This window comes from Pteropus medius, unplaced genomic scaffold (genome assembly GCF_902729225.1).
Source record: "Pteropus medius unplaced genomic scaffold, Ma_sr-lr_union100, whole genome shotgun sequence".
In the NCBI taxonomy this organism is placed as follows: Eukaryota; Metazoa; Chordata; class Mammalia; order Chiroptera; family Pteropodidae; genus Pteropus; species Pteropus medius.
Genome location: NW_024340695.1, coordinates 194,128 through 206,166, shown reverse-complemented (window position 1 = coordinate 206,166; position 12,039 = coordinate 194,128). Strand labels below are relative to the sequence as shown.

Here is a 12,039-nt window from a genome sequence, read left to right as displayed (position 1 = left end):
ATTCCTAACACATACTATACACTCATTAATTACATGCTAAGCATTTTACATAATTCTTAACCTTGCAACAACTCTATGAGGTAGGCACTGTTACCACTCTAGTTTAACAGGTGAGGAAACTAGAACAATTTCACCATTTAAATCTTCTATTGCTTGGAGAAAGTTTATTGTGAAGTCCAGGAATTCTCAAATCACTTGAAGATGACAATTGTGGAAACAAAACATTAATTCTTAATTGTTTCCAACCCTCTTCAATGTGTAATGTTTTGCCAATTTCTGGTTATAAGGAATGCCATCCAGTTTCCTGACTTTAAATAATAAATGAGACAAATCTGAGTATTTTAGGACAATTTTTCTATCACTAAAGTGCCTATAAGCTCATAATTTTTTTCAAAATACACCTACCTAAAGTGTTTTTACTAGCTGAAAAAATGCATAATTCTCTAGTTCACCTCCTATCGGCTAGGTTACAGTCTGGCAAGTTTCATCAAAACATATCAGTTTCACTGGCAATAATAAATTTGTTCAGGAGAGAAAATATGTTCAGAAAAAATAATCACTGAAAAAGCAAAAGAAAATCTTCATCTGTAGCTTTGCAGTTTCCTGGTTATATTTTACCAGTCCTTTTTTGTATTTGTGTGTAATAGAAACACCAAAGCTAACCAAAGAATGACTGGGTCCTATAAGATCTCAGAATGGGTTCTGCATTAACATGTAGGCCATTCAAATCCAAGTTTGAATCCCAATTTGTATCTTTACCAGCTGTGTGTCTGTTTTCTCATTTGTAAAAATGGGATTAATATTAATTCCACTGGGTTGTCAAGATTAACCAACACTATGTAAAGAACCTCTAGCATAGCACATTGCACACGGTTTTCTCTTTTTCCTATGCTTTTCAGTAAGCAGGGTTACAATCACTTCCTCTTTAGATTGATGTTCTTACTGAAGAGTCTGACATCCATATAGGATAACTTCAGTGTACACCAGTAATGTAATGGTGGCGTGTAATTGTGCAAAGCAGTCATTCAAGATACCAGCCGCATGAAATAAATACAGTGGTGCCTATAAAGCTATTAAAATGTGTAAGTTCATTTTCCTTTTCATTAACCATCTTTCCTGGTGCTCCACCTTATTATAAAGGTATCTTCTGTTAATATCTTCAGTATGACAGTGATCCCCACAAGGGATACAAAAAGCTAAAGATACTTCGGTCTCAAGCATTTGCCTTCACTGGTAATGTATGCTGCCAAGACTTCTTTTCTATATACGCACCCCTCTGCCCTCTTCCTTTTCTTAAGGCAACTTGGTTTTCATAACTATCTCCAATCAGGTTATGAGAATGCTACCTTTCTTTTAGATAGTAAACTGTTCACAAACCAGTAATGCTGTCATTACTTCTATGGCTGCTCTCTGATATGTTTCTGCCTCAATGCTAAAGTAATAAATGGGTTCTTATAATCACATTTTAATATATACCAATTAATTACACCACAAGAAATTAGACAAGGCAAAAAAAAACATTTTTAAATGTAACCTTACCATTCCAACATGCCGATCAACATTAAAAAGTCGTTTGTTGGAACCTTCTTCATAAAGTTTAGAAAGGACTAATTTTTCTACCCCAAAGACAACACCGTCTTTACATCTGATTCCAATAGCTGTACTGAAACAAAGAGAAGATAAATTTTTTAAATGAAAATAAACTTTATAAACAAGTTTTAAAAAGACAAAAATAGGTAGCACTTACTTTTTTAAAGCATGTCAAGTATTTTTAAACAAATACATTTGAAAACTAGAAAGGGGAAACATCCTAAAGTCTGGTAAATTAGATCCATGTAAATGAACGTATGACCAACAAAAAATATCTACCATATTATCACATAAAAAGATTTAATACATAAGTGAAAAAAAGATGCCAACAAAATATGTGCAAAATGGCATAGTGCCTGCCATATGATAGCTGTATTTTAACAAATGTTGACTAAACTATTGTCCATTAAAAATGGTTCACAATATGCACAGAAAAAAAGGCTATACCCAAACTAAAAAGTTAGCAGTGACTAATCTGGGTGAAGAGATTATAATTCTTTTTCTTTTGTTCGTTTGCTTTTTCTGCAACATCCATGTATTGCTTATAATAAGTAAGTATATATAATAAAATATATGCTATGTACAAATTTAAAACGACAGATCTTAAAGTAACCTCTTAAGTAAAATATGGAGGAAAATACATTGCCATTTCAAGATGAAAATACATTAATTACTTTGTTTTTCTAATTCTTTTAATAAAGGGAATTCTGATCAGAAACAACCAGAAAGTGAGGAGCGACATATACATTTTGCAAAGAATTTCCCCATTCTTCAGGTATCTTCAATGGCTCTCCTTTTAAGTTTAAATTTCTTGGCCCACCTTTCAAAAATCCTGAGAATCTGCCAAGTCCATCTAGCTTATTTCCTATTATAAATCCTGTGTTCTACTGAATTCAACCTCACTGTCATCCCTCAAACACCTACATTCGTTTTTGCTTTTATGACTTTATTGAGGTTATCACGGGTGCTAGAATATACTTCCTCCTCACCACTGCATATTTAAATAAATTACTACAAACTCTTGCAAATTCATTTGAACTTAAACTCTATAGCCTCAGGTAGTCTTTCCTGATTATCCCAAGTCATCATCTTCTTCATTGTTCAAAATCTAAAATGTTCTTTATTCTGAACTAAAAGTCCTCAAAGTGTAGTCTGTGAAACCCCTGGGAATCCATGAGATCCTTTTAAGGGGCCTATGAAGTCAAAATTATTTTCATAAAAATACAAAGACATCATTTGCCTTTTCCACTGTGTAGTCGTTTGCATTGATGGCACAGTAGCACTGAGTAAAACTGCTGACACTTTAACACAAATCAATACAGTAACAATAAATGGTAGCAGTAAACTATTAATTACATTTTTCACTGCTAGGCTCTCACAGTTCAAAAATAGCCACTTTTAGTTTAAGAATATCCTTGATAAAACAGTAATTAATTTTATTAGATGACAACCCTTAAGTTCTTATCTTTTTATTATCATACTGAAGTGGAAGGTACTCAAACAACTTCTGCTGTAAAACGACATATGATGGTAGCCTAAAGGAACAAGCACTGGTAAAACTGGTTATTTAAACTTCAGTATTTGGCAGACTTTTTCTTTTTTTTCTAAAATGAACAAGTGAAATTGTCACTTCAAGGAAAACAACTGACAGTATTTTGTTGCCAGTGATAAAATTCATGTTTCAAGCATAAATTGGAATTTTAGAAAATATATTCACCCATGTGAGCTTGTCTGTTTCCTAATACTTACAAACTTTTATGATCATAGTGATGGTAATATTAACAAGTGTGATATTTCTGACAGTTTATAACTAAGCATGTCAGATTTGGAAGATTTGTTCTAACTCAGTGAACCAACAATTTCCAAATGACCAATTCATAATATTGCAAATCATGCATAGGTAAAACATCTAAAGTGCAAGACAGCCCAACAGATTTTAATTTAAAAGAAGAAAAAGTTTATTGTTAAGTTTTTAGATACCACATTGCAACTAACTTTTAAGAAATTACCATTTGTCTAGTTTTGGTGTGTAATCATAGAACATCTATAATTATCCAAAAAGGCTATTAAAGTACTTATTTTTCCAACTACATATCTGGATGAAGCCTGATTTGCTTCACGTGCTTTAGTAAAAGTAATAGCATATTAAAGCAGAAGCAGACATGAGAATCTGTCTTCTATCAAGCTTCAATTAACTACTGAGATTTACAACACCATTCTTCTCACTACATTTTTTTAGATTTTAGAAAAGTTATTTTTCATTAAAAAATTTTCAATGTCAAACATTTTTAATGTTAAATTATTAATGTTAATATGCAGTTGTGTTTATTATTACTCTTAATGAATTATTTTGTTTTAAAATCTAACATGGTTAAATATTGACAGAACCAATAACCTGCATAAATAAGAGCTCTCTAGGGTCATGGTAAATGTTGGTAGAACCTAGGGCCTACATAAAAAATGCTCTTTGAGGTCCTCACTGAAAGGATCCTGACACCAAAATTTTATGTACATTTTTATTCTAAACAATCTAGCCTTTATAGTTACATTGTACAATTTTCCTTTCATATTCTGACTCCTCAATGAGGCTAAAGGGGAAGATTATAATTTAAACTTTTGCATATTACCTTCTGGGGTATACTTTTATAAAATTATGATCATGATATACATATTTTAATAAAGTGCTTTTAAGTATTAACATATGTCATTAATTGTTTAGGTAGTTCCTATACTTAACAGAGATTCAAAAATATTTGACTTAAATTCCTAAGATTAAATTTTTCTTTAAAAGAATTTATCATCTTTCGATACAGGAAGAAATCAAATTATTTAATTAAATGGTTAAATGTTTTCTAACTATTAGTTTATATGCTAGACTCTTAAGACAATCAATATACGGCCAAGGAAAACAATGATATAACCCAAGAATTTGAAAAAGGGAAATGGGCTAGCAAAATGATAATGGATCTGGTTTTATGCACTATATTTGACCATGTAAAATGGCCAAGTAGATAATCCTGGAATCAACTGGAAATATAGGACTGAGGCTAATGAAAAGATGTGGCCTAAAAAGAGATACAGAAATGACTAATAAATTGAAATTTTAGGTCACATATTATTTTACAGCAAAGTAACATAACAAAGGCTAATTACCAAAAATAAAGAAAAGGAGCTATTTAATAATTGGTTAAAACAAGCCAATTTCAAGTAAAATAATGTTTCTTACCTACTATTTTCCACAGCTTTCATCGCATACTCAACTTGAAAAACTCTTCCATCAGGAGAGAATGTGGAAGCTGACAGGTCATACTAGGAGAAAAAAGGCAACAGTAAGCCTAAAATAATGTATCTTTGGCAGTAATAATCTTAGAATATTTTTTTTCCAAATGGCTTACACATCAGAAATCACAGATTTTTTTCATTTGAGCAACTAGAACTGGACCATTCACTGAAAATTAAAGATTATAAGAAATGCAAAATGGCAAGGGAAGGAGAAAACTCAGAGCTCTATTTAGGGCATGTAGTTTAAAATGCCTATTCATCAAGTGGAGAAAAATGTCAAGTGGACAAGTCTTTATATCAGCAATTCTTGGAAGAAATGAAAATAGGAGATAAGCCTTCAACCATAGTGCTTCCTTAGTTTCAGTTTCCTGATCTGTTAAACAGAGATCCTTAATTCTACCACTGTAATACCAAAATATCTCACATGGTTATAGCATAGAGTATTTTTAAAACGTTTGTAGAATGAAATACTATCAATTGAAGGTGTTCTTAATGTAGTTGCAAAGTCTATTTGCTACAACATGCATTATTAAGCAATTACTAATACTAAAAAAGTATGACATAACCTTAGCATCTCATAACCGAATGGATTAAACCATTCCAAACATAAGCTGCCTATTATCAAACTCGAAAAACTAGTATTTGGGTTTAAAGCTGAGTATCAAATCTTGTGAATTGTAGCTATAGATGAGCTAAGAAACCGATTATTCAATGCTTCTAGTGCAAACAACCAATAACTATTTCTAAACAAAATTATATTTTCTATGTGGAGAAATACATACGGGGAGTAAGCAAAAGATTGTTTACATGCAGTACATTTAACAAAGGTAGTAAACCGAACAAGTTAACAAGTCCAACTTCAAAATCCTCAACAGTCTTGTCTGTTCATAGTCAGAAGTGGTTATGTCTCTAGCTAACCATTTCAATGTTTACGGTAATGTGCTATTAAGAATTTGTACAGGAAAAGCTGAGACAAAGGAAAAACGAAAGGATTTTTCAGATTTCGCTTATCAGATAATTTTTTTTTATTGTCCCGACAGGGTTTCCAGGATCACTACACTGTGGATCACTACACTCGAAGGGACGATAGAGAAGGCCTCGTGAGTCAGCAGCACCCTAGGAACTGCAAAGGCTGTCCACGGAGAGCAGCGTCTCAAACCTTGGAACCTCAACACGCCTTGCCTCAGTGGTTCTCAGGAGGGACTGACACCCAAACCCTTTATAGACTTTCAGACCCCACGAGTTTCTACTTTCGGTTTCCCTAAGATGCTGAAGAAAGTGACTCAGCAATCCAAAGCTGCTCCAAATATTACCGCTGCGCCGCCAAGCCCGCTACACCAGAGCTTAAAAGCTTCAGGTCACCGTCACCGCAGACTCAGGCCTAAAAATTAGCGTAGGAAAGACGGCCGTTCGCCAGACAACTAGAAGCGGCCCACTTGGCCGAAGGCAGTCCCAGCGCACCCAGAACTGATATACCCCAAGCGGTTTGTCCGACTTCCCTTCAACGCTAATCTTTACACTAGACTATCGCACGGAAAAACAAGAACTCACCCCGGTACCGATTGAGCTCATGCTGATAAAACCAGCAGAACGCGTAGCGCTTCAGGGCCTAAAGCGCACCCCCTACACCACAGCACGCAAACTAGTAATAGGCTCTCTCATTGGCTGCTCTTTCAACCAATAGCCTTCTCTGTAGCTCGTTTCCCAGTCTTTAGCCCGGTGAACAGAGGATTGTGGGAGAAGGAGGAGAGGAACGTGGCGGGCGACGCTCATAGGCAGATGCAGTGGAGGTGGAGTTTGGGAAAAGGAAGGGAGTTTCACCTCTTCGGTTTCGGAACTCAGTGTTGCTGAGCTGTTTTGAGCTATATTGTCTGAGGACCTGTTCCGTTCCATTTCCTAGGAATGATTTACCTTTAATATTATCTGTTTATTTTGCTACATTATTCTTTCTTAGAGCAAAGCGCAAGGATGTTCTTACCAAGACCAGAGAAAGCGGTAAAGGAGAGGTCTCCCTCCACACTTGGCAGCCAGGTTCTGACCCAGTATTTTAAGGGCATTTCCTTCACCCACCTATACTTACAAGGAAGGAAGTTACACTCAAAGAGTTTCGCCTTTGACCTCAGGAATTTTACAGAAGCAGTACTTTTTTAAAGAATATAACTATTTCGTAGAATTAAGGATTAGACTAATTAAAGATATATATTGAGCTCTAATATGACCCAAGTACTCTGCTAAACACTGCTGATAAAACGGTGAAGTAGACATTACTCCATCCCTCATGGAGTTTACATTCAATGAGAGGAAATAGCCAACAAAGAGTAAATAGGCAAAATAGTTGGACCTTGTGATAAGGTGGAAGAGAACAGAGGTTTGAATTTTAGGCCTGGTGCTTAGGTGCTTAGACTTTCTGCATGGGTGATATTTAAACCGAACTTTTTGGATCATTATCGGAATATGAACTTGGAATATTATAGGAACGTAAGCTCAGTGTAGCCTGTCATGGTGATTGAGCAGAGGAGAGTGAGAGGAAGTGAAATTAGAGATGTGGACGTGGGACCAGATTTTGTAGTGCTTTGGACTTAATCTGATTATACTGTTATTAGCATTTTCTTAAACTGCTAAATACTAAGGCGTATGTTTCCCTCGAAACATTTTATGTATTGACTGTATAATTATGGAAATCAGAAAATTAACATACTGTTTTTAAATATACAGGCTTTTTTTTTAGATTTTGGCAATTCTCTCAATAATACCCGTTGCAGCAAAAGAATATCCAAAATCGTCATGTCTCTAGGCTCCTTTAGTTTGGGAAATAGTTGTCTCAGCTAGTCATAATTTGATCAAAATCAGTTTTTCTTTTTTCCTCTTAGAATTAACATTCTTTACCATAAGAGTCTATAATCCTTTCCTCCCAGGTTCTGTCATTTGAGCTGGATGGTAATTACCCTGTTCGATGAAAATAAGGCCTCTCTGATCTACAGCCATACCACCTGAGGATCCAATTTCTTAAATATCAGGCAGTTACCCGAAAGAGGCCTTATTATTATTATTATTTATTTTTTAACGGCTACAGTACCTGGTATACCTAGGTGGTCTCCCATCCAAGTACTAATTTAGGAGATCAGACGAGACCAGGCACGATCAGGGTGGTATGGCTGTAGATCAGAGAGGCCTTATTTTCATCGAACTAGAATCCCCTTCCTCAATTTAACGTTCCTTGACTAAATTATATTAAAGGAAAAATAGCTAACTTCTGCTGTTCTTCAGTGTAGCTAACCTCTTAGGTTGTATGTTCTTTAATCTGCTCCCTAAATTGTAGGAATCCAGTATGCCATTTGATAGAAGGTGGCTAGCCTTCATTCGTGTTTTCTAAAGATAACAAATTAGGCAGTATTTTAAAACACTTCAGAGCAGATTCAGTGACTTTGTAATGATAAATTTTTGCATGTTTTCAGTGATTTAGGGATGGATATACACGCTATAGAAATTAAGTACGATAAAATGTTGAAACCTGATATAGCTGAACAATCATCAAAGGCTAGAAAAACAGCCTCATTCCACAGACGCCCGGCTAGCTCAGTCGGTAGAGCATGGGACTCTTAATCCCAGGGTCGTGGGTTCGAGCCCCACGTTGGGCGCAGACAGTGACTTTTTTTTTTTTTTTTTTTTTTTTTTCGTTCTCTGAAGGAATCTTATTTTAAGGTTTTTCCGAAATATTATTACTAAGGAGCGTTCTTTAAACCGCATTAATTTAAATAATTTTGATATTAACCAGATCTTTGGAAAAAAGACTTCATTTTGTAAACAAGTCTCAAACTACGGTTGCGCACTTAAAAGCCCATGTTCCTCTTCCTTTCTGTACTCCCTAACTTCTTCATTAAAAGCAGAGGCAATTGAAAGTCTACTGTTTAAAGTTGAGACTCGTTTTCCGTGTTAAAATGCATAGTTGCTGGTAGAGGGCAATTTTGCTATTATCAAAACAAAATATGATCCCCGATTTTGGCAGCTTTTTCCCAAATTTAAGAGATCCTATGTAAAAGCAGGTGGGGAGGCTGGAGGATTTCGGAGAAAATGTGTCTTCCTTTTTTATTTTATTTTTTCTTACCTTCATTGTAGGGCTTGCCCTAGGATAGGGTGTAGGTAGCGAAATATCCCGTGGAGAATATATATTGAGAAATGTTTCTTTCTGTGTCAGATCTGCACAACCAGAATAGAATATACAGCAAGTTTTCTCCCATTGTTCTTAGGACTACGTTTGGATCTATCCATCCAATTGGATAGCTATGAGGAAGCTAATATTCTGGTAAAGGTGAGGCTGAAACAGGAACACGAACTGAAATGTGGAAATTCGGTGGGCAATTAAATATATGCAGAAGGTGAGATTTTTGCCTTCTTCCTTCTTCACTGAGAATTTTGAATTATTCAAAAAGAGAACATCCACACACACCCGTACCACCACATCCAGGCACGTCCCAGGATCCCACTCACCAGACCACATAGGTGAACTATCCATGCAGCCACCTAACGCCAACCTTATCTAAAGCACTAGTTCCTATACCTCTGTTATCCACCAGCTTCCCTCCTACTAAACTACCAATTTTTCTCTTCTTGTTTTCTTTAACGTGCAAACATGCTGTTATTTTTCTATCTTAAAACAAAAAATTTGTTTCCATTCACGCTACCATTCTATTTCTCTGTTCCCCTTTGGAGCAAGTCACCCAGTCGCCTACCTTCACCATACCTCTCCTCACACCTCTTAACTATGTCAACGCCCCTCAGCCATACCAAAAAATCACTTATAGATGAACAATTTTGATGTATTACTCATTGTAGCAAAGGAGAACTGTGGGATGTTTCAGTAAGAGAGTGATACAAAGAACCTACTATAGGATTTGGGCTTCGAGTAATTTTGGGGAGGGTCCAAGGAAGTGAGGGCTCCTTCACGACTGGGTGTTCTCAGAAGACCAAGGCAATTCTTTGACTAATAAATCTTATCTATAGGGAGAGCAGACTAAAGGAAGGATAAAACTGAAATTAGTAAAGTAACAGCCACTCAGTAAGATGTTTGGTATTGAGTTGGAGAGTGACCAACTTGTCTGAAGTGGATGTTCTGTGAGATGCCAATCCCAAGTGCTAGGCTTTCAGCCCTTCTGACTAACCCACTATAAATCAACTGTCAATCGTAGTTCCCACAAACCCTCTCCTCAGTTTTGATAATTTCCTAGAACAGCTGACAGAATTCAGGAAAACGGTTTACTATTACCAGTTTATTATAAAGGACATAACTCAGGAAGAGTCAAAGATAAGCAATGCATAAGGAGCTTCCATGCCCTCTTCTGGAATGCCACCTCCTAGCACACCTGGATGCATTAACTGTCATGAAAGCTCTCTGAAACCTGTAGTTTAGGGATTTTTTGAAGGCTTCAGCATGTAGTATGATAGATTAACTCGGTCTCTAGCGACTCTCCTATCCCTGGATGACATAGGGTAGGGCTGAAAGTTCTAAGCTTCTAATCAGGGCTTGGTCTTTCTGGTGACTAGCCTTTATCATGAAGCTACTCAGGAGCCCACCAAAAGTTGCCTCATTATAACAAAAGACATTCCTATTACCCAGGAAATTCCAAAGGATTTAGGAATGCTGTATAAGATGCTCCTAGTACCCCTATCATTCAGGAAATCATAAGGGTTTTAGGAACTCTGAGTTAGGAACCAGGTAGAGACCAAATATATTCCTTATTACATCACACTTGCCTGATTTGTCTTTTTTTAAATCACTAAGAAGTGAGCCGAACCCTAACCATCCTATTCTGATTGGCAACTACACCACCACCCACTTTACCCTATTTTTCCCATAGAAGGTAACATTATGTCTCTTTAATCTTACCTACCCCCTTGGAATGTAGGTCCACAAAGGCAAGATTTTTGTCTCACTGATGTATCTCGAGCACCTAAATTAACATCTGGCAGATGTTCAATAAATGTGTTGAACCAGTAAATTTAAAAGGGTGTCTTAGTTTCCTACAGCTGCCATAACAAAGTACCACAAACTGGGTAGCAAAAAACTACCAAAATTTTTGTTTCAAGAATAAGGAGGCTAGAAGTTTGAAATCAAGCCATGGGCTGAGTCATGTTCTCAAAGGCTCTCTTAAAGAATCTGTTCCATGCTTCTCTTAGCTTTCTGGTGTCACCAACAATACTTGGATGTTCCTTAGCTTGCAGCTGCATAACTCCAATCTTTCCTTCAGTTTTAACATCCCTGTGTATCTCTGTTGCACATGGCATTTTCGTCTTAAAAGGACAGCAGTCATATTAGGCCCCACCCCAATGATCTCATCTTAATTTGATTACATTTGCAAAGACTCTATTTCCAAATAAGGTCACATTTACATGTAGTAGGGGTTAGGACTTCAACATATCTTTCTGGAGCACACAATTCAACTCTTAATAGTGGCTTCCATTTGCCAACCTCAGCCACCATGTATCTGCCACCTTATAGCTAGCTATAAAGCTCTATTTCAGTCAGAGATCCTATTTCTTATTCGAGGATAAAAAAAACTTCTCATAATCCAAATTTGATAAAAACTAGAATTTTAGAAATTTTTTACTATTTAAAAAAAGACAATGTTAATAGTAAATCCATACAATTGACAATTTATAGTACATCTATTCCTGGCAACCCCACTAGGAGGTTTCAAAGTTAAGAAATAAAGGGGCTTTGTTTATTAATGGAGCTTATATTCCAGAAAGGAAGATAAAACCTGTATAGAAACAAATACAAGATGAAAACTCTAAGTGCCTCAGTTACAGTTAACGTGGTTATGAGAAAGATCACTACTTTGGGAGAAAGGGTGCTGTGGACAAGTGGTAGGAACAGAAGACAGAGAAATCTTACTTTTAAGAAAGAATGTATTAGGAAAATGGGTGGCAAAATTGAACTTTCATAGTTTTATTCACTGGCTTACCATTGTTTTCAAGTACTTCATAATCTAATCCTAAATTATAATTAGCAGTGCCTCATCTCAATGCCAAATGCTTTAAGATATTATGTAGAAAATCCGATCCATGTAGCCCAGACTAATCCTCAATTATTAAATTCTACTCATACTTCAGGAACAAGGTCAAAAAGCTCCTCTGAAGTTTTCCTTGACTCCCTGGTCAGAATTACAC

General features: G+C 36.0%; 1 protein-coding gene and 1 non-coding gene across 2 annotated transcripts in view; one reads left to right on the top strand and one right to left on the bottom strand.

Moving 5' to 3' along the window:
* Positions 1-6,604, bottom strand: part of PSMA3 (proteasome 20S subunit alpha 3) — a 17,983-nt gene extending 11,379 nt beyond the window's left edge. Inside the window, exons 1-3 of the mRNA XM_039863915.1 lie at positions 6,424-6,604; positions 4,817-4,899; positions 1,540-1,663 (exon numbers count right to left, since the gene is read on the bottom strand). Of these exons, the coding sequence (XP_039719849.1) occupies positions 1,540-1,663; positions 4,817-4,899; positions 6,424-6,444 (228 nt within the window). The 5' untranslated portion in view covers positions 6,445-6,604. The remainder of the gene's footprint in view (positions 1-1,539; positions 1,664-4,816; positions 4,900-6,423) is intronic.
* Positions 6,605-8,437: 1,833 nt separating this feature from the next.
* Positions 8,438-8,510, top strand: TRNAK-CUU (transfer RNA lysine (anticodon CUU)). Its single transcript has one exon. It is a non-coding gene; the product is annotated as a tRNA-Lys (tRNA).
* The last annotated feature ends 3,529 nt before the right edge of the window (positions 8,511-12,039 follow it).